At 33.3% G+C, this 27,879-nt stretch overlaps 1 protein-coding gene across 1 annotated transcript in view; it reads right to left on the bottom strand.

Annotated features, from left to right (window-relative positions):
• The window catches only part of LOC122711156 (fasciclin-2-like), a 164,491-nt gene extending 137,282 nt beyond the window's left edge, over positions 1-27,209 (bottom strand). Inside the window, exon 1 of the mRNA XM_043929656.1 lies at positions 26,885-27,209. Coding sequence (XP_043785591.1) covers positions 26,885-26,957 — 73 coding nt within the window. The 5' untranslated portion in view covers positions 26,958-27,209. The remainder of the gene's footprint in view (positions 1-26,884) is intronic.
• Between the last annotated feature and the right edge of the window lie 670 nt (positions 27,210-27,879).

Here is a 27,879-nt window from a genome sequence, read left to right as displayed (position 1 = left end):
TTCCACTCTAACGTAACAAACGACCATACACATCGTCAAACACTCGTTTCGTTCTACAAATATATATATATTTTTTTTCCCTCCCCAATATCAGGAAGAATAATTCGTTTCATCTATTCGAGGATTATATATCGCGATACACCCTCCAACCCCACCGTATAGCGGATACAGCGTTGTTCATTAAGCGAAATTTAATCCCCATCGCGGTGCAACGATGCAATTAATGCGATAAGCCTCGAAAAATACCGCTGCGAAATTAACCGAACCCGGGAAGGGAAGAAGCGAAAGAGGGATTATAGGAGGAAGAGGAGAAAGAAAGAGGGTGTAGAGATCCGGATGAACGTTTAACGAACGAGGTCTTTTTTCTTCTTTCTTTCTTTTTCCTTTTTTTTTTTTTTTTTTTTGCTCTCCTTTTCGAAACCGGAGAACAAGGGGTGTGTTTCGATGCAGAACTGGCGCTCGATGCGTCAAAGGGAAAATAAACGATTTTACTCGATGCGTATGAGAGAATGGAACTCGAGAAGACGTTGCAGAGGGGGATGTGTACGTATGGGAATTTGATTCTGATGCAGATCCTTCCATTCTATGCAGAAATTTCGTCCTTAAATAGATGAAATTGATATTAGAAATTAGCCTGATAATTTTAGAAATTAATTTTATACGTACAATGGGTTTCGATATTTTGTGAAATGAAATAGTATCTATTGTAGTAATTTCTTTCTAATAGATGGAATTGATATAGGAATATACAGATGAAGAATTAAAACGTGAAATATTGGACTATAACAAAAATATAAATAAAATATAACAAATTTTCAAGAATCACAAAAATAAAAAGTTTGGAATAATAATAATAAAAGGAACGACAATTTATCTGAAATTTCTCCAAAACGAAAAAATATCCACCAATTCAAGTATCAAATGTTATTCTCTCCTATCTAACTTTTAAAACTTGCCCCTTTTATGTGTCTCGCATACAAAACACATTCGAAATGGACAATCGTCTTTCACGAATTGCATGCCCGGTCCATTTTTCCCTTGGATATCGAACGGCCGGCCAACACCGGTCGATTAATCGGGCAACTCGTTCGCGAAAAAAGCACGTCTCTAATAGAGGTTCTTGTACAATCGTCGAAAGCGGGACATGGTTAACGACACGTGAAACGCGAACCGGCAACGATACTTGGCGGAGGTAAATCGGCCGGTCTGAAGTAACCAGAACGTAGGAAAACAAATCGTCCGGCAGAATAGGAAACTCTTAAACTCTTTTCTAGCTGGAAAGATTTACTCCGAGTTCTTATTACTTTTTGCGTTATGGTTATGACCGGTTACTCGAGGGAAATATTTCATAGAAATGCATCGTGAGAAACTGTTTGTCGTCTGATGTCGCTGTCGATGTTGTTGGAGTTTATATTTTTTTAGGTTCTTCTTTTTTTCCTGTGCCGATAAAATGATAATAAATAAGATAAATAAATAAATAAAAATTCAATGAAACGAAGTTTGATCAAAAAGAAGGAAGGGATTTAATATTTTAAAATTAGAAAGTTGAATTTTCCTTTACAGTATTTTTAAGTCGTGTTTGGCATTTAAACAAAAATGCATTTTTAAATATATTTTTTTTTATCTTATAAATTTTAAAATGGAATATTTTATTTCTGAAAAAATAAATATATTAATATAGATAAAACTTGATAAAAAGAAAAAAAAAAAGATTATGAGATAAAAAATTATTAAAAGATAAAAAATTTGTGTTGTACATCAAATATTTACTGTGAATTTTTAATATTTTTTGTTTCCATCGAAAAACACCAAAGTCATCTTTCATTTATTATATTTTTATGTGGCTAATATTTAAAAAATATCCATAGAAAGGATACAATACAATTTGAATTCAATAAAGAACAATTCGATAGAAGAAACTTTCATTAATAAAAGAGAAATTGGGAAATGTACATTTCAATTGTACATTTCAATTATAAATCATTTTATATTGAAAAAGGAAGAATAAATAACCATCCCTTAACTCTTAAGAATTAAATTTAAATTTCATTTTTCTTAATTCTTCTCTGCAAATAGAACAATATCTTATAAAATATCTCTATATATCTTCTTAAGGGCTAAATTTCCTTGAGGGCAAAATAGATTTATGACAATAATTGAACATGAAAATGAAAATATCCTGTTTACATGTTTTACTGTGGTTTATTAAGTTTTATAGCGTAATTCAGTTTTACGATACAAATAACGTTTCTAATTCTATTTTTCAAAAAATTAGGGGTAATAACCCGTGTTAATACCTTCGATTCAATTTAATTCCACTGATAAATAAAACATAAATAAAGGTTTAAATGTTAATTAGGATAGGGAGTAAAGTATTTTCTTACTTGCAAATGAGATATGGGGTAATATAAATTCTCGAGAATATCAGATATCAGGGAATCACGTTGCACGCACTATTGCCTCATGCAGAAACTATGCGAGCAGGGCGTATGCAAAATTCTGGAAAGCCGAGAAATTCTCACAGGTACCCTCACATTCCTCGCCACGCCTATTTAAGAATATATTTAGTCGGAGAAATCATAGCTGAGATAACCATCTTAACCCTTGACCAATGAAAATTTTTCGAATCTTAAAAAATATGTTCCTTTTTTTTGTAATTCTTAGCGAATTATTATTATTCAAAATTTTCTGTTAATATTAAAGTTGAATGTATCTTAACAGTGGAGAAATTTTGAAATATATGGTTCCTCTAATATTTTAAAATATTAGATCCTCTTCAAATTTGGATCTACTTTCAAACTTCAATAAAACATTAAAACTTCTTCAAATATCTCCTCTTTAATTTTAGTATTTGAAAGTTTGAAATATAAGCCCTTTTTTAAACTTGGCTATAATATTTCGAATTCTAATAAAGCATTATGATCCTTCTTAAATTCGATTGTATTTTCATACGTTAATAACGAAATTTTGAAATATTAATCCTCCGAAAGAAATGTAATACAGTTCAAAAAAAATGGCTTCATCGCATAAAGCTTAAAAGTTTTCAAAGACCCTCCATTGCATCGACAATTTCGACACATTTTACACCAGTAAAAAGTTTCGCCACCTGTAACATCGGCCGATAAACTGTCTGCAGTCTGTCACGCGCATATTGCGCTAAAATCGGCCGCAGCGAAAGGGTTAAATCCGTAAACTGAAATGCACTTTGAATACCATCAACTTTCTAACACACTACACGTTCGAGCTTTCAAACTATTCAAAAACCTGATGTCCATGAAACACAGGACTTTCAAACTTTCAACTATTCCAATTCTTTTTATAAAACTTTCACCCCACTTGTTGCATCTCATTGCACCAGATAAATAAAATTTTTTTAATTTTCTTATTATATTTGTGAAATTTTCTATCAATTTATGTGATAATTTGTATCAAATAAAAAACCTTTTAGATAAATTTAATTAAAAGTTGATTCATATTCCACAAAAATATGTATTTGTATTTTCTAACTGATATAATCCAATCTACTATTATATCAGTCAAATAATATATTCTTTCTTATTCTCATAATTGCACAAAAATGTATTTTTGACTTAGGCTGAAGAACGAATATTTTACCTATATTTCAATTGCAACAACTCTCTTAAAAAGATAAAAAATTTATGTGATAATTTATATCAAATAAAAAGCCTTTCAGATAAATTTAATTAAAAATTGATTCATACAAGAATTTGTATTTTCTAACTGATATAATCCAATCTACTATTATATCAGTTAAATAATATATTCTTTCTTATTCTCATAATTGCACAAAAATGTATTTTTGACTTAGGCTGAAGAACGAATATTTTACCTATATTTCAATTGCAACAACTCTCTTAAAAAGATAAAAAAGAAAAATTAACAAAACCTATCAAAAACAAAAAAGAAAAAAAATTGATAATGATTATGATTTAATAATAGAAACAGAATCGAATCGCGACAGAGATAATACAAAACGATCAAAGGATCAAAAATTTCCCGTCCAATAATCACTCCCAAAACAAAAAGAAAAAAAATCAGAAAGAAGAAACAATGGGAGGAAAATGACGAAATAATTCGTTTACAACGTTCCAGATGTGTGAGCTTAATCATCGAAGCGATTGCAAGCTGCTTTCGCGCCCGTTGGATTTTCGATAATTGCGAAACTCGTTCGACTGGCTTGTCGACGTTAATTTATTAATCGCGTAGATAGGGGCCAATGCGGGGCCAATCGCGAGGCCCATTGGCGAGCGATGTACGGAATACAAGTTGCGGTTTCATCTGCAGTGCTCGATATTAAACGAAATTAGGGGTGGAAGGAGGAGGAGGCGCGACCGATGGCCGTCCAGAGGCTCACGAATTCCATTTCGACCGATCCGCTAATCGAATTTTTCCCCCGCACAATGGTCTGGAAAGGGATTTTAATGATATTACATCGAGTATTTCACGGGGTGAAACGCGTGGTTGAAAACGGGATAGGGTTTAAGGATCGTTTAAATTTCCGCCTGGACTTAGAAGAGAGACTTGCAAGCGTCCCTTCTTACTCTGAATATTGATTTTTCTGTAATATCGATTCGGATGAGGGAGATTTATCGGGCTTCAAAGGGGATGTGGTAAGAGTATAGGTTTGAATACCAGGTTGAACTACGGAAGAAACTTGTGGAACTCGATGATAGAAGGCTTTTGATAAATGGGATGCTTGTTTTTGATCCTTGAGTGGCGGGTTGAATGGTTGAGTTTTGAGCCATTCAAGGAGCGTGTTGGAAGATGATTTAAAGTTCTTGTAACATGTCTTGGAAATTTGTGCAACTTTTAATTTTGAATAATAATATGTGATGGTTAATTTTAACAGGGAATAATGCAAGAAGCGTGTTAGAAGGTAATTTAAATCTAATGTGATATACCTTGTGATTTGAAAATTCTATGGTTGTTAATTTTAATTTAATTACCTGTTGTGTTGGTTAATTATAATAGAGAAAATGTAGATTAATTTTTATAATAATAACATCTTAGTTTAATTTTAACACCGTGAAATTTTAAAGTTTCATAGTTTTTAATTTTAATTTAATAAAATTTAATGTAACGATATTAAAATTATTTAACTATCCTTAAACTTTTCTGAATCTTTTGAAATTCATGTGAAAGAATTAATTAATTATTTATTCCTTGTTTAATTAATCAAAAAATATTAAAAGTACAAGTATTGTAAATCGATATATCCTATATTAATAACTAATAAAATTATCGAAAGTTATTTAATATTAAGAATTATATTATTTCTCTTGCATTCATTGTCACAATATTTGCGTATCTAATTTTAAATTAAACTTCCCCCAAAATAATATTTATTATTCCTTTAGCTAAACACTGTATACATTATATGACACAGGATCTCTACGAAAAATGAACTAAAATTTATTTTATCTGGAATTGGTTGTTTTGAAGAAAAATAATTTAAGTAATTTAGACCTGTCTGTTCAACCGAGAAGATGGTTGGAATAATGATAACAAAGGACGAAGCTGAGGAGAGACGACATAAATTCGAAAACTTTCCTATACTTTTCTTTATCTCTGTGACTGATTAATCACGCAGATTTTAATCCAACGATAAAGTAATGATCGATAAATTATAAAAATAAAAAATAAAAAACGCTGATGCTCAAAACCTCGATAAAATAAAAACTTCTCGATAGGATCAGAGTAAGATATTGGATTTGCGATTCTTCCTTCGAGTCTAACTTTTATCAGCCAACTCGTACAATACTACCATTCGAAACGGGATTCTACAAACAAGTTCGGCAACACGAATCTGTTACAACCTTTTCAATAAGATTAAATCCTGAGATTCTTACACACAGAATAGTTTCCTCGTGAAAGTTACTACTACAGTTCGAATCTGTTACAGATGCTTTGATCAAACGAAATAAAAGAATTCGATGTCTATTACTACGTCGTTGAATCATCTACAAACTTCTTAACAAAATTAGCGGCCTTCCTTTTATAAAGTGCACTTTTAAGATTTCCGTAACATGAATCGGTGTAAAGGAAGAATTTAATTGGAATAATTCGATTTATTGGAATGAAATTTTCTTCTTTTCTTTAAAATATTAGTAGTTTATGACAAAAATGTAATTTTTTTCGTCGACGATTCTTTGAGGAAACGAAATCGATCTCCAAAGTTTCAGCATCTTTTCGAATACAATTTTTCTTTTTATTACAACAAAATAGATAGAGCCCTAATTTTTAAACGTTTTATAATTAAAAATTTAATCCTATACCATTTTAAAATTATATTTAAAAAAAGAACGAAACTTTGAACATTAAAAAGGAATTTAATTAAAAAATATAATTTCAAATCATTACAAAGAATCAATCTGACCAATTCAACGAGAAATCCCAATCCTATCCTCCAATAAAACAATAGGATAAACAAGAGAACAAGAGGCTACACGAAGAAAAAAGAACTATCCTCTTTCGAAACAATTCTACGCAATTCTATCTATCCCGTTCCAGAGAAAAAAAAGGAAAAAAAAAAAAAAGAAAAGAAAGAGAAACACTCGTTCCATTCTTACCCTAGAAAAAAAAAAAAAAAAAAAAAAAGAAGAAAGATAAAATCCTCCTTGCATCTTTTCACGAGGATTCAGGTACTTTGGAGAGATCGTAGGATCAGTACGTCTACCATGCTCTGCAGGAAGCACGCAGGGACGTGTGCGCTGTGGATGGCCGAAAGGGGTGGCCCACGTGGTGGCAGAGAGCGAACGTCGCAATTTTCGATCGATTCGCGGACGCGCGAAAACCCCTGTTTTATGCAAATCTCGCTGCCCGGTACCAGTAATAAATTATTCGCTCGGCTGAGTCCGTTTATAGGTACATAGGTTCATACAGCGAGGTAGGGAAGAGCCCCCGGTATTATTTGTCGCTGTTGGCGCCGTAAATGCGACCAAATATTTGCCGGTAATAGCCCCGGGCAAAGGATAAATATTTATTGGACGTCACGAAACCTCCGTTGCAACCCGATGCGCTCGATATCGCTTTGGGGAAAAAAAAAAAAAAAAAAAANAAAGAAGAAAAAAAAAGGAGAAGAGGGAAGAAAAAGGTGAAAAATGGAGAGGGTGGAAATATACAACTATGCTGTGGTACGAAAAAGAATTCTACGTTTGGCCACGTTTTCGAGATAATTTGGAGATATGAATATTGCTTCCGTTTTCTGGCAGTTATTGTAGTCCTTCTTTTTTTTTTCTGGAGCTTTAAGAGCGATGTACTTCTTTTAAATTATTTAAACTTTTGATATATCCTTCTATAAAAATATTCTAGATTATAGTAGAAAAATCTAGTAGAAATTCTTTTATCTTTTTTAAGATGTAGTATTATAAAAAGATAATAATTAATTTTATAAATACCTGTATAAATTCATTTTATAATATAATATTTTATTTATTAAAAATCTCACTTCCAAACATTGCATATTGCTATCGTATTACGGAATCGGTGAGTACTTCGTATTTATTATTATTCCATACATAATTCTGTACTTGATACATGAATAATCGATAACCCTTTTACCTAAACGATGTACATTTCAGATTAAACAAGAAATGTAATTCAAATTATTCTGCAAGTATACGCGATATTGCATTAAATTCTATATAAATAAAACAGAGTATTCAGAGATGTATCTTAAACGTGTACCTACTCAACTTTTATTTTAACCAAATTACTCATCAAAATTATAATTCCATTTTATCTTAACCTATTTTATGATTTATAAAATTGTATGTCTCTGCCTCTGAAATTAATTTCTATTATAAAGAACGTAATAATAAAATGAAATATAATACTCTTCGAGATTACAGTTCTTCCACGCTTCGATCATCACGTTACTTTCATATTTCGTTCTATTTTCCTTTTTTATTCTACTCTTTCTTCGCCGCATTATACACATTATCTAGAACCGTTGCCATCAAATTGCTTTAATTATATCTCGTAATACTTCCTTAACAAATTCACAAAGAACTTCCACAAGGTATCGATTTATATAACGTATACCAAATATATCTCGATAAAATTGTTCAAACTCCATTACTCCTAAAAAAAAAAAAAAAATGTCATTTCATTTGACCAAATATCATTTTTAAATAATCATATTTTTATTCAAACGAGCACGAAAATGCTTACTTCAATTTTAACAATAAAGGAATAATTAAAACAATTCGTTAATTCCAATACCTATGTTTAATTTCCTCTCGTTCCAATAGTTCCAAACAAAATGCCGATTCGACCACCCTTCAATTCCACCTTCAAAAATCGCCGAATAATCCCCAAAGAAACAATATCTCCCCATTAAAATCTGGAAAAAGATTTAGCCGCGGAAATCACGAGTAAGCTCATTATTTCGTGAAATTCTCCAAGCTATCGTGAAAAGCCAACAACCCCACAACACGCGCAATCGTTAAACGGTTCTCTCTGTGGAGGAAGTAGAGAAAAGAGAGAGAGAGAGAGAGAGAGAGAGAGTGAGACGAACACGAGTAGGAACAGGCAAAGGTAAAAGAAATGAAAGGCGGGAAAAACGAAGAAATTCGATCGATGGAAAAAGCACTGCCGTTATTTCCATCGGATTTCTATCGCAGAACCTGAGCGAGTAACCCGTGGAAATTCCATGAATCCTATCGCGCGTGACTGATCCACGAGAGAGAGAGAGAGAGAGAGAGAGAGAAAGAAAGAGAGAGAGAGAGAGAGAGAGAGTTCCGCGCGCCTCACTCTTGTCGAGAGATCGCTCGTCGTTGGATTCTGCATGAATGAAGACACGTCACGTCGATTACGACGATCGTGGATAAAGAGAGACGTATACATATGTAGAGAGATCGAGTAAGAAAAACAGAGAAAGAAGATCGGCCACTTGTCTCTGAACAACAATGTGCAACCGGTGACATTTACCAGCTCAAGTGGTATCTCGTCGTGTACTTTAATTATCCTGACCAAATGCATCAAACATCTTTCTATTTTTCTCTTGTATTCTCGATAATAAGATGAATTCTCTCTTTCTCCCTCGTCTATCTCAACCAATAAACAGCCTCGAGGCAGTTTTTCTATCTATATATACGTTCAGTGGTGCACGAACAGAGAAGAAAAACGGAGCGAATTCAACGTGATTTCCTTCTTCCTTCGTTTCCTTCCCTCTCTTTTTTTTTTTTTTTTTCACCCTCCCTGTTCGGTTGGTCGAAACGAGAAAAACTTCTATTTCCAGGCTTTTCATCAGATAACCGGTGGAACCGTTTATTACCGGTTCCCTGCTAATAAACGATCCTGATTTAAAAGTCCCTTGCTCCTATCTTCTTTTTTTCTCCCCTCTGGTTATCTTAGTATCTCGAGAGAAGAATGTAGAGAGTATGGAGGGGCCACGAAGATCGCAGATTCTACTTAGAATTTAAATAGATCTTTAGACAGTGGCACGAGAAGGTTGAGAACAAGTCGATGTAATGATATTAACTGTACGATTTAAATACGAAGAGGAGAGATTATCTGAACGAGTCATCATAGGTTGTCATATATTCTTCGTATTTATGAGATGTATTGTTATGTAATGTTGTTTGGATAAATAAGATGAATGAGATTGTTTAACACGTGATATTAGATATAGATGTAGTAATTTAAACAGAAATGGAAGGAAGTGTGCAATAAATTATTCGTTAAAAGTAATTATTTCTTTAAAATGCTGCAAAGTGAAAATTTACAAGTTCTCGATATGATTATAATAATATAATATTACGATCGATACGTGAAGAATCTATAGAGAGAGAAAGTGATTAATTTATTTCCAAAATGAATTAAATGAAGAAATTATGTATAAATTTGTAAATATCAGAATTAAATGCTAATAATTTGAAAATATACAGAATTTCTTTCATTCGTGTTCAAACATCTATCTGTTTTTTTAAAATTCAAATGTAAATCATGTCACGTACAAAAATAGCTAAAAAATATTACACTTTAAAAATACCTGTAAAATATCCTATATTTACGAACGAAATATCCTATATTACGAGATATTTTGCGAACTGAGTTTTACCAGAATCTATGGCAGACACATATTCTGCATCTCAATGGGAAGACACGCGACATATATATTTACATATCTCGCTTACAATGTCGTATGAACGTTATACACAAGATACCTACTCCCAAAGCGTCACATAAACGACATTGCATCGCGAGATATCGCACTTGTAAATGTAAAAGAGTTAGCACGTTTATTGCCGACGTCGTTCTTCCTTCCATATGATAATAAAGCTTTAAATTTTAAAGCTCAAATAAAGGAATTAATAAAATAATAAAAAAAATAGTAAGATAATAAAAAAAGAAATAAAATAAACACGAATTAAAAAAATTAATATTTTCAAAATTATGAAAAACTTTTCTAAAACTTTTCTTTTGTTATTTTATACATATATACTTAAAATATATACTTAAAAAGTATATAAAACAAAATAATTTATAATGATTACTAAAATCAGAATTATACTAAATTTTTTTATAGAAAATAAAAAATAAATGTAATATCGTGATACATCAGCATATTCCACGAAACATTGTGCCAGAAAAGGTGTGACATGCCACTGTATCACTTAAGGTGTTAAATATGAATCCTAACGGTCTAACTATCAGGTATTCGTGCTGAATCGCGATAATCTTAAACATCAAACGTCATCATTTAAATGTTATCTAAACAGATTCAGAATTCAGAACCGTGAAGGAAACCAAACGTGTGAATTACACGATAATTTCACATAAAAATTTCGACGATAATTATTTACAAAAAAAAAAAAAAAATAAAATGCAAAGTGACAAGTAAAATCGGACACTTTTAGAATTATATATCTACTAGAACTATATATCTACTTTTAGAACTATATATCTACAAAGTATAAATATATTCGTGGACTTTTAGAGGGATAAAACATCCTATATATACAAAATATAAAATAAATATTTTCCAACTAAAGAAAATTCACAATTAATTATCGAATAAAAAACACTAGAACCATTATATACTAAATTATCTAAATTCTAAAAATAATCCAGAATAATCCTCCTTACCTAAATTACAAAACGTACTAATAAATTTCATGATGCACTATTGCTTGCATCTCATATCTATCAAGATATCAAATACGAATCTCAACGATCCAACCCCTAAACGTCGATCACAGTATCGACGAGGATCCAGAAGATCGTAAACAAAATAAAAAACTAAATTTATATTTCGAATTTCACGGCGTAACAAGCAATTTTAACGAATCGCTGACCAACTTATACACACACACACACACACACATACACACATACCTGATGATGAAAAACGAGCACAAACAAAAGTTCAGGCTTGGCCAGCTCGTTATCGTGATCTAGGCATTCTCCATTGATCTATCCTTTGGCTCGAGGCCCCGTTATTCCAATTCCCATGGATGGTTCGCCGCGGACAGAGGCCAGCAGTTCGTTTTAATCCAGTTCACGCGAAAACGAAGCTAACGGAAGTGGAAGGGGCCGAGAGCATAACCGAGAGGGGTGTCACGGGTGACCTGTCGCTTTAACAACGAGCCCCGCGTGAAGTCCCATTACCGGGCAAGGTGGATGGATCTCTCTGGCTTCGAGGCATCCCCGACAACAAATATAGACGTCTTATAATCGTTCGACATTATCGTACCGTGTCGAGACGAGGAGGATTCAATGGGGAGAAGTCGGGGTAGACAAGGTCGCTGGACATAGAAAGATTGATGGACGGGGTGTAAAGTGGTTGAGCGTGACGTTATTTCGATTTTGCGTTTAATGATAGAATTGTCTGCCTGTAACGTGATTTAATGGTTAAATGTTATTAGTTTGTTTATATATTAATATGTATATATAAATATGGATGTAATTGTGATAGAATTAATTTTGTTAAATGCAGATGAAAGTTACTAGAAATTTATTACCAAGAATTTATTAATTTTAGCATTAAGAGTAGTTATGAATAAAGTATCCAAATAAAGTTATTTGGATACAAATTTATTTCTTCTAACTATTGAAAAATTCTTGGAAATTTTTTAATGAACATTTTTGCATTATTGGTATAACAACACTTTGAAAAATTCTATTTTCTATATTCTATTCAGAGAAAGAATTTTAAAAATCTATTTCATTTGTTTATACTTTTTTCTGATTTGGAGAAAGAGTTTATTATTAAGTAATATAACAATTGTTTCGAGTAAAACAATAAACCTTTAAACGATGAAAATCCAGAAGGTTATAAATCATCATCAGATTCAATTCCTTTTTGAAAAATAATGGGAGAATCTCGTGTTCGCAGTATCTTTCCAATTTAAAGGATTACGATTCCGCAGATTAACGTTCCTATTAATGGCAAAGATTTCTTCGAAATCGATTCGAAATCGTTTTAACAGCGTTTGCGGTTAGCTTCATCACAATAGGATTACTACGATGGGAAAACTACGTTTATCCACGCTCCATTTGGTCAAAAGAATCTTCACGCAGCCGGTTGATTGCGAACACCAGTTATCCAAACTATTGTCAAACGATGTTCCAATTACAACGGGAACGTTAATCACTACGGTGAACGAACGTTAATTTTCTACGATCCACTTGAGAGTGTAATTGCAACTGTAGGTAGCCACCATCGTTTTGGAAGATAGGCAAATTAGTTTTCACGGAACTCGAATAACAATTAAACTCGTCTGTTTCTCGATTGTTTTGATTTTCTATTTGAAAAAAGATATTAATTAGACTGGACGAGGGTTTCTTAACGTTTTTTGAAATCTTGAAATAGAGAAATATAACGATGCTATATAAAATAAAATTATTTAGCATATTATTTATTTTTCGAGAATTGAGGATTAATTTTGTAATATGATGAATAACGAAAATGAAGAATTTGGAAGAAGTTTTTTCAAAAAAAATAAATTGACAAAGTGACATAATGTAATGAAAGTGCATTGAATTTTAAAGTTATCTTCTTGTATTTATTTAAATCGTTATTTCACCCTGTGATCTTCATTTTAAATTAGTCATTTGAAATTCTAGGATATTACTTACAATGCAAAAATGTTGGAGCACTAACGATGCTCCATTCGAAGACGTGATCACTTGCATTCATGAGGGCAATATAAATCAAAATGAAATGAGAAAGGTCTGAGGGTGTGTTTGGTCTGGTAGAAGCAATAATATCCTGAGAAACTATATACGTACACAAAGAATTTTATATTTCCGACTTTTGACTGCATTAGAGAAACAGCACGTGACATGAATAGAATTTCCACAAGTCCTGAATATATTTCGAAGGAACCGAGACAGAAGAAAAGCCCGGCCCTTTCTGCTCCATTTCACCAAATAAATCTCGCGTCTGACGTCGAAACGACCAAAACTCGTTCGCGTCTATACACATCTATACGTACCATGGGAAAAAAAGAACGATACAAATGTGCTTTATTCGAAAAGACGAATTTCTTTCCCTCGATCGAAGTTCCAAAGCCAACAAGTAACTCGACTTTAAATTTTTGTGTTGTCACATAAACTTCTTTAATCGAAGAATTACAATTTTGTCCGTTTCTTTTCGCCCCACTAAAAAATATAAACTTATTTTAATTCAAATTATCAAAATAGTTAAATCATTCTATAGTTTAATATCTTACCTATTAATTAATAAAGTACAAAAAAAAGAATAAAGTTATCAAATCAATTTGTTGGAAAGAAAGTTACAAAAATTCTTCTTTTAGACTTAGATTTTTAAAAGGATCCCGTTATCCAAGCGCGTCATATTCATATTGCTACAATTAAAAAAAAAAAAACTCTATCTCTGAGAATATTAACCCAAACCTAGGGCCGACCGTTAACGAGAGATACATCAGACCAAACATCCCAACATGTTGTCTCGACTATACGCCATAACGTGGAAACGGTAAATCCCGATTTCCGTAAGATAACTGTGCTTAACGTGATGCATACACCTCCAGCACAAGCGTGGCGCCGTTTCCAGATACACGGAGAAGCGCGGCAGAAATGTTAATAATAGGAGAGAAGCAACGATATAATTTATCGTCGCTCGTATAATTGCGGCGACGACCAACGGACAGGTTGGTTAGGCGGACCTGATTTGGAACTTACGCACACGGCCAAGTTAGCCAACTTGTACCCCTCCAATGAAGAGGGTACACCCGGTATACAAACGTCGGCTCGGGCTCAGGGGACCATCGCGAAGGAAAAGGCCCGAGGTGGTCGTTGAAAAGCCGGACAAACCTCTCCCCTCTCGAAACTCTCTTTGTCCGTACAGGTGCACGCGGCAGGTTGCTGGCAGAAACCCAAAACAGGTTTTCACAAAACCCATGGCCCGTCCCCTCCTTCCCTTTTTATCTATCCCCTATCTCTTCACCCCCTTTTTTCCTCTCTTTCCAGAGAGAGGGACACGATTGTTCTCTTCCTCTCACTCTCTCTCTCTCTCTCTTTCTCTTTCTTTCCTCTCTCTTTTTCTTCGTCTCCTTTTTATTCCGAGTTCCACGAGTGTACGCGCGCGTTCACGCATGCGTCATCCAACCAGACCGCACCGCGTCACTTTGACGAGCATTCAAATTAACCGGCCCTGAATCTCACGCACGCGGTCTCCCGCACGATTAAGGGGATAATTAATTTTACATTCGTCGCGCGGAACGTGGAACACATCTCCGCGTGTTTTTGAGGATCCACGCACAACATTGTGAATACGTATTTTTCGATTCGTCGTTTGTGATTCGTGATCTATTGTCATGGATGAGGGGTTGCGATAGGAATTCCTTCGTTTTTTCAACGATTGTTCGTGAATAATGGCTCGAGGAGGCATAATGGGCGTATTAAAAGCTATATCGGTTGATGAGAATTGTCGGTGTTGAATATAAATTTTGGTAATCCTTTGTGGAAATTTTTCAAACCCTTTGTTGCCGTTTCTTGTCCTGTAATTTTCGAGTTTGTATATTTCAATGAGCTGTCTTATAGTTTGTAACGTTGTTGGCATGTTTTTGTAAATAATGGGATGTCCACGTCGATACATCTTTGTCAAATTAATATTTGAAATTGGAAAGCATTAGTATTTAAGTAATTGTCTCTTCATTCTCAAAATAATATGCTTCATTAACGCTGTAATGAAATCATCACACTCCTATAATGGAACAAAGATTTATCGTACAATATATAACGATAAAATATATTAATTTTCCTGATCTAGAAGACGGATTACCTATCAACTATGCAATTTGCCTTTCCTTAACCGAATAATCACAATAACATTTATCTCAATCTACAAATATCTATCAAGTAAAAAATCGGTATCTGCATAATATCCATTATTAATTCAACAACTACTAGATTAACCGCGATCTTTTTGATATGCAAAAAAAAAAATATTCCAATTAAAATATTCATCGATCTACCAATACTACACACTTGTGGCTATCATTATTTATTAATATTCGAATGGTCCATCAATTTACCCACGGAAGAAAAGAGCAACGGAGGGAGAAAGAATTACGAAAGTAAGACACTCGACCAATGTCGTCCACTCAATTCGAGTTAATCAACCGACCCAGACGACTTAATTCTCTAAGAAAATATTCACGAGAGATTTCTCCTCGCCCTGTCGAGATATTCATCAAACTTAATGGCAACTATCCACGATCTTTGCGGAAGAGATATCCGCAACTGGCATCGAAATTGCTTTGGAAAAATGTAATATCGTTTCTCAGGACGACTTTTCCACGGGCGAGTGGAAAAGTTCAACGAACCCTAGAGCCGTGCGTTTCGAGCAAACGCAGCAGAAGAAGCAGAAGAGATGGAGGAGAATGCGCGAGGAGACGTCATCTGGTCGGAATATTTTAATTAAAGCCTATTTCTACGATAACGATTTTTCCTCGCGGAGGGGTCCACCAGTGTTCCGGTCTTCCAAGACGTCGAGACGTCTCTTTGGAAGATGAGGAGGATGGAAAAAGAAGGAAAAGAAGAAGAAGAAAATAAAAGAATCGTAGAAACGTCTAGGAACGTTTCATCGTAATTTGTTTGTCTTGGCGAACGCAACTATCGTGAAACGAGATGTGTAATTTGAAATGCGTTTTTAAGCTGCAACGTTTGTTTTTAAATGGATACGATATTTTATTTTAGTTCTAATATATTATATTTGTAAATAATAAAAATTGATCCACTTCTAATTATAAAAATATGAAATAAATGAAATATGAAAATTTATAAGTAGATATTTTGGATCGATGAATATTAAATATCTACTATTATTCTACTAACAATAGTTCTAGAAATGCTTATCTATAGATTTTACAACAATATAAAATATCGATAGATTCGTAACATGGAAAACACGTTTTTAGTTTAAAGTTATTTGAAAAATTACTATTACTAAAGAAAGTCAACAAAAACAGGAATATACATGTAATTATTAGAATTTTATTACAGTATTATTTGTGAAGCAATAAAGGGGATCGTTGTTCCACGTGTTTGTAATGGATGTTTGTTAAGTAGCGACTGGTGGAGAAGAAATTTGAAACACATTTTTATTGCTGCTGAACGAGATGGTTTTGCTTTGCTGGTAAATGGAGTTGTTACTTCTACTTAATCTAAATGAGGAATTTTTTGTTCGTTTGTTTCATTGGATTTTTTTCCTCTTTTCTTATACTTGTACTGCATATCCTGTTTAACGATTCAATTCCTGATTAACTGCACGTTCTCTTTTTTTAACTTTTTTAATTTCAAAAATATAATACACGAACATTCCTAATCCAATTCAACATCTGACTAATCCTATACTTTTTAAAATTCCTTAATTTCAATTACACAAAATACACAACTAACTAACAATTAACTAAAGAATGGAATTTTGTTTACTTCTAACAATAAAATGATTCGAATTAAAATCCTAATATATTGAAATTCTAACGTCATCGTGAACATCGGAAATCCTTCGAATATTCATAAACAAAATTAACTTGCACGTGCAACCACCTCCACCTCAAAATCCGATCTAAAGCCAATCCAAGAATGATAAGACAAAGAGGCTCTATATTCTTCTTCCCGGATAGTCCCTGAAGCTCGTGATTAAATAACACGGCCAGCTGTTATTTTAGTAAAGTAACTCGGCGTAGCCCTTGCACGACGACGAGCCGTGGGTGGGCGTCGGGCTTAATTCACGGTGAAGTATTTAGCTAGTTAATCCTACGGGCGGTCTAGTGACGTCACCGAATCCTTCGGCTCGTTAGAGAAGCCTCACAAACCGGATCCCTCCGTGTGTGGCGTGGACGAAACGCGTGCAATCGATTCCATGACTGCTGTAATAATTGTATGTAATCCAACCATCACTTTTATTCGTTCATTCTCTACCGTGAAGGAATATGTATCATCGTCATTATCATCGCGATACACTTTCTCCGTCTCTTCTTTCATGCACCTACTTGGAACTCGTCGAGCCAGTCGCTGGAAGGAGAGAGAGAAAGAGAGAGAGAGAGAGAGAGAGAGAGAGAGAGAGAGGGAGGAAGCGCATTGAAACTTTTGGAAACTTAATAGTCACGAAACGCGAACAAGAGTCAAATGGAGTCGCGTGCTTGGTGGATGTACAAAGGCGTCGTCAGGTTCGTTTGACGCTCTGTTATTCGCTGACAATGTTGCAACATTCGGTGACGAGAGTCTTCGTGTCGGAAAGACGCTTCAGTGTTCTCGAGAAATAGGTGCAGTCGGGGATATGGTAATGAAGTACCTCGAGATTTGAGGGAATGGAGGTGAGGGGATTGAAGATTGGAGATTTTTGGGCGGAGAGCAGGGAATCTTGGATTGCGATAGGTGGATTGAATTTATAGGAAATTTGATTTTTCGAAGATGGTTGAAATAAAAATGAGATTTTTTAAGAATTATTCGATGTCGTGATATATTAAATTATTTTTAAATACATTCTTGTATTCGATCTTTATAAAATTTTTTTAATAATCTCATACTTCTTTTTTATTATTATCTTTCTCAAATTTTCAAATTTTATTGCAAGAAATATAACAGCATCGTATGTAAAACGAATTGAATTGAAATTTAAAAAAGAAAAAATTTTTACTCACGGAATAGAACAAAATAAAATAGACAAAAACTGTTATTTATGTATATAAACTATAAATCTGTATCGTTCAAAGCTGCTCGCTAATAGCCACTAGATACTCGCAAATGGAGCTTTCTATACGATTCGTGCAAACGGTGGCGCAATGCTTTCACCAAAAATAACAAATTTTCACACGTCCAACTTGTATATACATCGCATACCGGTAGTACCACTCGATATTTCCCATTAATAACAATACAAAACAGAAACAATATTCATAATAAACGCGTTAGCACAAAATCTCTCTCTCTCTCTCTTTCTTCCTGTATTTCTTTTTGCGTAGTTTAAATAATTCAAATGTGTTATTCAATCTCTTGTGTTATCGAAATCTCGCGGTTAGAATAAAATTTCTCGAGAAAGATTACAGAGAACGATGATATAGGGATTAGTACTACTTTAAATGTAAGACACAAGCGAGAAAAGAGAACGTGTCGTGAGATAAACACTTACAATCATGAGATTAGACTGTAGTTATGAATGTTATATAATTATAAATGTTGAAAATAATTTTGTGATTATGAAATTTATTTATACAAAAAATTGAAATTGAAGCAACTGATGAATCGTTCTATTCTATTCAACTAATTCATCGTTTGATGAATTATTATTAAAAATGAAAGAAAAAAGTAATTATAAAATTTCATTACATTCTCCTATTTTAATCCTGGAATGATTTAATTTCGAATTATATACGAAGCCTATTAAAAAAAAAGTTTTCTAAACCACTAATAATTTGCACGTATTATTTTACTGTTCAATATTATTATTTAAATTTATAAAGATAGTCATAGATATAAAGATTAAAAAGACAAAATACTTGATGACAGATGTTTTCAATATTTTTATATTACACTAAAAATTATTTTTAACATTTCCTCTCATAATGACGCAAAATAATCCTGCCTTGAGCCAATCCTAAATCTTCTAAAAACCTCATTCTAGTTTTAATCGGTAGAAACAGATGATCAAACTGGAATTTCGAAGAAATTTCACACAAACATCAGCTTAATAAAAGACCATTCGTCGACGAAAACAAGCTCGTAATTCTACCTCGAGCCTTGATCGCTGATTAAGAATTATCTCGTCGCGATGCACACCTACTCTTTCTCTCCTTCGCTCGATAAGATACGAAGTGTGAACACACTTGACTTCCATCCAACAGCGCGATCGATCATTCTCCGTTGTCCGCGAGAACAACGCATAAAGTGAAAATTATTTCTATTCGACGATTATTCGAACGAATCGCGCCACCATTATTGTCCCTATTTCCATTTCATTTTGTATCTCTGTTCCACACCGTTTCTCTTCTCGTTTGTTTCGACGTTCCAGTTGCTTGATTAATGTTTGGTACGCGCGAATTGAACATTCCTCGACGCTCCATCCCCCTCTTCCACGCGAAATATCGATTATGGATATCAGAAATCGTAATTAAAAACGTGTCCCTGTCAATCGACTGACTCGTTAAGTGGTCCATGCTTAATCACACGAAAATTATCGTTCTCTGTCTTTGTTCTCGAGGGGATCGATGTCTTCTGCTTCTTTTTTCCTGTCTTTGGTCTCGTCCGCTTTCCTCTGATCCGCTTTGGATGGATTCGTGTAATTTATTCTTACTTTTTAATTAACCTTGCAATTTAATTAAGAGTAATTTGTTAATGCGATCGAGTAATTGGGATTATTATCGTTGGTATTATTAAAATGATTAATTTTAAACAGAATTTCCATTTACTAAAATAATTTTTTCTTTCTTGAGTCTCAACATTTCGTTGAGTAGTGGACGATCTGCAATACTTTTAATTAAGATACTTTAATTTTTATTGATTTTTATTTTAATAATTATTTTATATGAATTTATGTAATTCAATTATGTATCGTTCGTGTTTTCATTATTGATTAAGTAATAATATATTAACAAAAGTACAAATTAAAATTGAATATAAAATTAAATAACTTAATTTAATAATACCATACGTGACCTGATCTAAAATAATAAATAAATTAATAAATTATTAATTATCACGAGGATAATAATTTAAAAAACCTTACAGGAGAATGTTGGACTTTCAAATGAATAGTTCTCTAATGCATCAGTAATACTATCATTTTTCTATCCTCTCAGGAAAACACCTTCACTCGAAGTTTACTATCTCATTAAATGTTACAACACTCAATACCGAGAACCGTAATCAGTATTTCATTTGAAATAACTTTTCATTTCGAACCATGTAAATGAAGAAAAAAAAAAAAAACCGATGTATAAGCATTCCAGTTCCCTTTCAATTTTAAACGAACACGAGAAATTTATAATTTATACAAGAATCAAGAATGCAGGTCATTCCATATCTATTTGAAATACGAAAAATTTCAAATTATTATTGATTAAATATAACGCGTAATTGAATTAATGATAAATAATTTATTATAATTATTAAATAATAGATCCGTAGATTATATATGAGATATAAATCAACTTTATCAGTTTTAATATCTAACTTCAAATATACACGTGATAATTTTATTCTTTACTTTACGATTATGATTTTTATTGCAGTGGAAAATAACATACATATGTTCATTATACTCTCATCGATAGTGTAATAATTATAATGATTTGTTACTTTTTCCATTTTTTTCTATTAGATTAAATTAATCTTGTCTTTTATTTATTTTATCCTCTTCAAATTGATACATCCATATTATATAATTCCACTATATAAGTTCCATCTTTCAAGTTCAGATTCTAAAATCAAAATATTCAATTGTATTTCGATCGATTCCCTTTGCGAATATGTTGCATCGACGTTAGAAATACACGCGTAACCATCCATGGTCTCTAAATTCCATCGAAATTCCGTTGTTCGAGGCGATGAAACCAGAGGCAAAACGATCGTTCCCCCCACCGATGGATCCTCTCTCAATTTCCCGGTTATTTCACCAGAGAGCGTTGTTGAAACGAGCCACGCGAGTGCTTTATGTTTGTTTTTCATTTCCTGTCGAAAAATCGCTAATTATCGGCAACGGAAACGCGAAATGGGCAGACCAGAGGGATATTCCTCTCTCCACCGTATATATAACACCCTCGCACAATCGACCAATCCCTTCATCGTTCCCCTTCCAGTTGAAAACTAGCCTTTTTTTTTTTTTACGATGACGGTCACTATATTGGTCTTAATAAAAAAAAGAGGGGGAAGAAAAAAAAAAGGGAGAAAGAAACCACGAGGACTCATTAAGTGGCGCCAACAATGCAGTCCCTCGGTTTCCCCTGGAATATTTTATCACGGAGGCTACCGTAACAGCCATAATCAACGGCTACTCTCGCGAGTAAACTCTAAACTTCCTCCATCCTTTTTCGCCACATTCCCCTAACCGTATACCCCAACTTTATTGCATTCGCTGCCGTTTCTTCCCGTAAATTCGAAGAAAAATTCCACACAGTGGTACCTCAAGTTCCGCTACGTTCCCGTTCGTTAATTTTCAGAATTTTCGTTTCGAGAGTTCGTTCACGAGACGGGTTTTATACCGGATCAAGGGAAGCGTTTTCGTTCAACACGGTTGCATCGTTATATTTATGCGGTTCGATAATGGTGGGTCAAGCGAGAGAAAGGAACTTTAATGGCCCCGGAATATATCTATGGGTCCGCGGCAATGGGTCACCGCGTAACAATGCGACACGGAGAGAAAAAGAGAGAGAGAGAGAGAGAGAGAGAGAGAGAGAGAGAGAGAGAGAGAGAGAGAAAGGAGGAAAAAAGAAAGAAAGAATGAGAAAGGATCGATGACCCGTGCGAATGGATCGTTCTCTCTCGTGCAATGACGAACTTTGGAAAGAGAGGGAAAAAAAAAAAAAAAAAAGAATACACGAAGAGGATGTTCCCTTGCACGCGAAAGACTGGTGTGGCATCGCGCGTTTTACAATGCTGAGACGAGAAAAGGTCAGCTCCGGGCCCGTTTATCTTCCAACCATCCAACGTTTTTCTCAGAGTCTCGATTGCCTCGCGCCATCCTTCCTTTTTCCTCTCTCGAACAACTCTTAAGGTAATCGCGAAGGATTCTTTGGACAGAGCACGCGATACAGAGGCTCGAAGAGGGTATAAAGAGGTTTGACAATCTCTTCGAAGGATTGTTTTGAATGGAGGAATCGCTGAATTTTTGAACCTCTTCAGAATAAGTATTAATTACGTCGTTGAATAAATATTTTTAAGTTATAATACTTTTGTGTCGTTTGGATATGTAATAAAATTTCATTTTTCAACACTTTGATTTTTATTCCTATTGTGAATGTCTAAAATTTTCGATAACGTGACGGATAACTAAGATCTAAATGGATTTAAAAATGTTTTGACGGAAAAATAAAGAAAAATGTTCCATTAATTAATATTCTTCTAATATTGACTTTCTGCCAATAATTAATAGTTCATATTAAAACTTCATTTAAAAAAAATCTTCATTTCCTGCAAAAATATGTGTTAAATAGGTCAATCAATAACTAGATAACTAAAGATAACTAAGAGATAATTAATAACAATTCCACCAAAATGAATCTTCCTAGCCTTTCTTCAAAAATGAATTTAATTTCCTTTTTTCTCTTCTCTTAAAAAAAAAAAAATAAATAAATAAATAAATAAATAAAAAAGAATAAAACGAGTAAAACTCTTCAAATTAATATTAATATCTCCTAATGAATTAATTCATTCGAGCAACGAATATTCCATTTAGATTTCTCGCATTTAAATATTTATCATAATAAAGAAAGCTTACGATTTTATATCTGCCATCAAATTTCAAACGACCCGTGTATATGTATTTAAGTGGCCATTAATATGTTCATAAGACACTTTTATCTTCGTAGAAGAATATTTTAAGAAACAATTCGTCAAAATTTCCACCTCCACACGACGTGGACCACCTTCTATGCATGTTATTTCCTCGTTGTATTCACGCTTGGACGCGTAGTATTGTCGTTGCGACACTTTCTCCCTGGAACCGATCCTCTTTGTACCTACCACAAACCGGAGGGGGCATTGAGAGAAAAATGCAGATGCGTATTCTCCTTGTTGTAAGTCATAGCAGGGCCTCGAACAATGACAAATAAATTTCAGAGGAAACAACTCGCGGGCTAACGCCTTCTTGGAACTTATATACGACTCACGAAAAGTATACTCCATTTATACGAACCCGTCGGGGGATAAGTTAATTCATGTAGCCAGAATCCTCACAATTTATGCATTATTAACAAAATTTTACACCTATAAGTGACAAGCACGATAAATTTTCTTGACTCAAATAATAAGTTTAATAATGAAATACATGAAATTTGACAATAAAAAAACTTTACGAATCCTAATGCTATCATTAGATTATTCTATTGCCTCATTATCGTGATACTTCTTTGTTTTTGTTCATAGCATCCTATTACGACGATTTGGAAATCAATTAAATTAATGATTCTAAAAAGTTGAAACAACTGCTACTATTTGTTAAAAATTGGCACGAAATTTTGAATTCTGATAATAGTAGATTACGTTATCGATCGAAAAATGCATAATAAAAAGAGTTTTTAATTTGATAAAATTTATAATTAAATTATATAAATAAAGTTACTATTCCCGATTATAAATTATAACGTCAGAAGAATAAGATCCTCAGCATGACACGAAATACAAAATTGAAGATGCTGTTCAAATAAAACTGAGCTACAGTCAATTCAATTGAATATTGACAAAAATTTCGTACCAAAAAATAAAGTTCAGATATGTAAATGAAGTTCCATTGTATACAACCGCATGTTTTATCGTGCTCTTATAACCGCGTTGCTACGAACCGCTTCGAAAGTGAAACGGTCTATCGAAACGGTACCGTTCTACCATCTTTCTCTCTCTTACATGCACCACGATGGCCATTTATAAATTACAACCGGTACGCGAGCGGAGGCACGCTTGTAGAAGCGAAGGGACAACGGGACAAAAAGAGGAGGAGGGAAAAAACAACGTGATTCCGAGGCGACTCGACGAAACCGGACTGAGCTAAAGCGAGAGCGGTCAGATGGATGAGGATGAATGTAGGAGGCCACGAGACGAAGACGAACGCGAAAGAACGGTGGAAGACGTGTTATATTAGGTTGTTGCAGATGAAATGATCAAATTCTTAAAAAGAATTTGAAATTTTATAGTTTTGTTGAAGATAAATAACATTAATCAAAGTTTGATTCAATATTCAATATATTTGATCAATCGAAGAATTAAAATTATTATAATTAGGATAATAATAATTAATTATTCTTAATAATTTGATTTATTTTTTTATATTCTCGTTAGTCAATTTAAATTTTTCATACTACGAAGAATTAAGTTGTAAAAAAAAATATTCGAATTTGATTTCAAAGTATCTAGTTTATTTGTTTATAATAAAACAATTGATAAACTATTAGATCAAATTAGATTTAAATTGAGATGCAAAAAATAGATTAGATACTTCATGATGATATATTTAGTCACTTAATTTTAAGTGATTTTACGTGTTTAAGAAATTGACTACTTCATATGTAACAACCTAATACGTAATTATCAGTCATGAATATATTTAAATATTTAAAATTTGATGGTCATAGTAGATGAATTTTAACAAATTAATGAGAAATTAAATATTGATAGATGTGATAGAATCTTCTTAATTAGAAGAGTATGATATTTGAATCATCTTATTAAAAAAACTTAGCTATATTATATTTCCTTTCTTAAATTAAATGATAATGAAGACGAAGGTCGGAGAATAATGAAGAAGAACATGCAGACAGACTTCATAACTATTCACTAGTGAATTTATGATGATAAAATGTAAATTTTAGCAAAATGACAAATTAATCTCTTGTGCTAATAATATTATGTCGCATTATATGTATTGTAAAGATTGTTTTTTATTAGGAAGAAATTTAATTTAAATTCTAAATAAAGTATTAATTAAAGTAATAAAAATAAAGTATTAATTATATATATTATGTACAATTTGCTCATATTTTATATCTAAATTATGTTACACAAGATGATTTAGAAATAAAATATTAACTTCAAGGAATTCAATAAGAAAAATTCATTAATAATTTAGAAAATCTTAAAATAAATTAGAAAGACTAATAACTAAAAATAATGTTATCTTTTTATGAAAGTAGACTATAAATTTAAATATGTGGATGCATTATTTGATAGCATTATTATTTCCTAATCTTTTACAATTGTTAACTCTAATTCTATTATTAATATTCTACTACGCATAACTGTAACAGTCACAAAGAAGAAAAACGAAAACAAAACATATCCTCTTATTCGTATAATTTTTTCCATTAAATTTCTTCCTAGTCAAAGATAAACAACTATCCAAATATTTTGGAGTGATAACGTACGAGGACATCATTGAGTTGAATCATAAATGAATAATAGAAAACGAAAAGAAAAATAAAATTACGAACGGATCACCACCATGACTTTTCTTTTCACTGACGACAATTTGCACCATACCATTCGAGAATTGCACCAGCGAGGCCATCGCTGTAATTTTACGGAAAGTGCTCGAACAACACAAAGGCGACGCAACAGAGCCTGACTTTCAGGTAACGTTTCCCTGATTCCCTTGGACGCGACCAGAGGGCCCAGACGGTCCCTTGGAGGTCAGGTTATTGTTAGCGGAAAGCCGACTCCGCGCAAGGTGCACCTTTCTTTTACTATTGCCTAGGCGACTGTACAGGTGCAAGAGGATCGTTTGCTCAGGTGTCGGTCTCTTTGCTTAAGCCTAAGTTCACAAGATGTCTCTCTTTCGTTCTTAATACAACCCGCTATTGAGATTATACCTGGAACACAAATCTGCTGTTTCGTAAAAAATGGAAAACCTTATAATTGATATTTGCGATCTTTAGAACAATTAGAAATTGAGCCGTTTGATACATCAAAAAGTACCGAAAGCAGTACTAGAAATAGAATATCTACTGCTAATGAAAAATAAAAAATATGATTACAAAAAACGTTGAAATATCCTATAGTTTCTTGTTAATAATCCTATATATGAAAGATAGTGAATTTTTTTTTCACTTGTAATATTTTCCGATACGTATCAAAATATGATTCATCGATCGATAAATATTATCTTTCAATTACGATATCATAGATTAGAGTTTTGACATACTAACAATAAGTTAATGAACCTTCTTTTCTAGGTAATAAATTGTATTTATAACCACTTGTGAATATCACAGGTGTAAGCAAAAACGTTACTCACTCATGCTATATATACATATACATAGCACGTAAGTAGTAAAAAATGCGCCCACGTATAGCGCTGGTGCATCAACGACGGTTACGCATTCGCGACGCTCGAAATATTTGAATTCATGCAAAGTTACCGCGCTTCATCGATATCGGAGTAATAATAGCGACGGAGTAATAATACGGAAATCTTCGCATCTCCTACACGTTTTTAAGAACCTTATACGAATTCGATCGTACGTATCACATCGAATTCCAACGTACGATATCGCGACAGACATTTCTCTCGAATTCCACGGCACTGCGCAATGGTTAACCACCTGCTGAGCGATCGCGTGCCAACCAGAATACCGCGGTGACTTTGGTGTTTCGGTGAAAGTGCAAAAACTTTATGGCAATATACACGTGTCCGGAAGCTATCTCCCGTTTGATTTTATTATTATTTAATAAACACACTCACCTATAAACGGTAACAATGCGAAAATAGCAAGAGTAGAAGCAGCAGCAGCCCGATGATGCTCGTGGGCTGCCATCGTGACAACGGAATTTCTTCTTACACTGGACGCCGGAAATCTGACTGAATTGTTTCTCTTTCCACAAAATCTCTTTCTTTTTCGACACTGACACTAACACTCGGTTAGCCGCGGTATTATTCAAATCAACGATGTACTGATATTGAGAACTAAACGATATAAGGCAACGGGTCTATTACTATTAAACGACTGTTGCCGCACGTCGTATCGTCACGCTAGCCGATTTCGGACTGTGGCGGGGAGCAACTCGTTCGCGCTCGGCTCGGCCTTCGGTCGAGTTCGGCTACCTTCGGCTACCACCGGTGCGCTACTCGGCACGCAGGTACGAACACGAAGCAGCGAGTGGGAAAGCCACGATCTCGCGGTTCTCCGCGAGATCAACCGATTCTTCCTCTTGCACGTTTCTTTTTTTATCCTTCTTTTTTTTCTTTCCTTTACGCACATCTTTGCATTTTTATACGCTTGTACGAGAATACGACGTCCTTGCGCGTAATTCTTCTTTTTTATCGTTGAATATTCAACGAAGGAATGTTTCCGACTTTTTTCGAAACATTGGATGTTTCTTATATTAACGAATATCATATATACTATGTTAATGGCGGTATTTTTAAATGATTTTTCAATCCTCGTAAATGAAATTTTGATTGATTCATTAATCATTAATAATTAATTCTTTTTATATGACTTAATCATAAATAGAAGTAACATGTTTAATACAAACAATGTGAAACATTATGTGAGTATTATATTAAATGGATTATTAGCAAACAAATATTTATTCAAGCTTTTTTACATAAAATATCATAGCTATTATTTAGCATATTGAATGCATGTAAATTTTGCATATTTTTTTTATAAAGTTAAAATACTGTTGTTAATTACTGTGATATTGTAATATCCATATATAATATTTATATATATA

The sequence above is a fragment of the Apis laboriosa genome, unplaced genomic scaffold, assembly GCF_014066325.1.
Source record: "Apis laboriosa isolate Shangri-la unplaced genomic scaffold, ASM1406632v1 scaffold111_cov153, whole genome shotgun sequence".
NCBI classification, from domain to species: domain Eukaryota; kingdom Metazoa; phylum Arthropoda; class Insecta; order Hymenoptera; family Apidae; genus Apis; species Apis laboriosa.
This window is presented reverse-complemented; position numbering and strand designations above follow the sequence as displayed.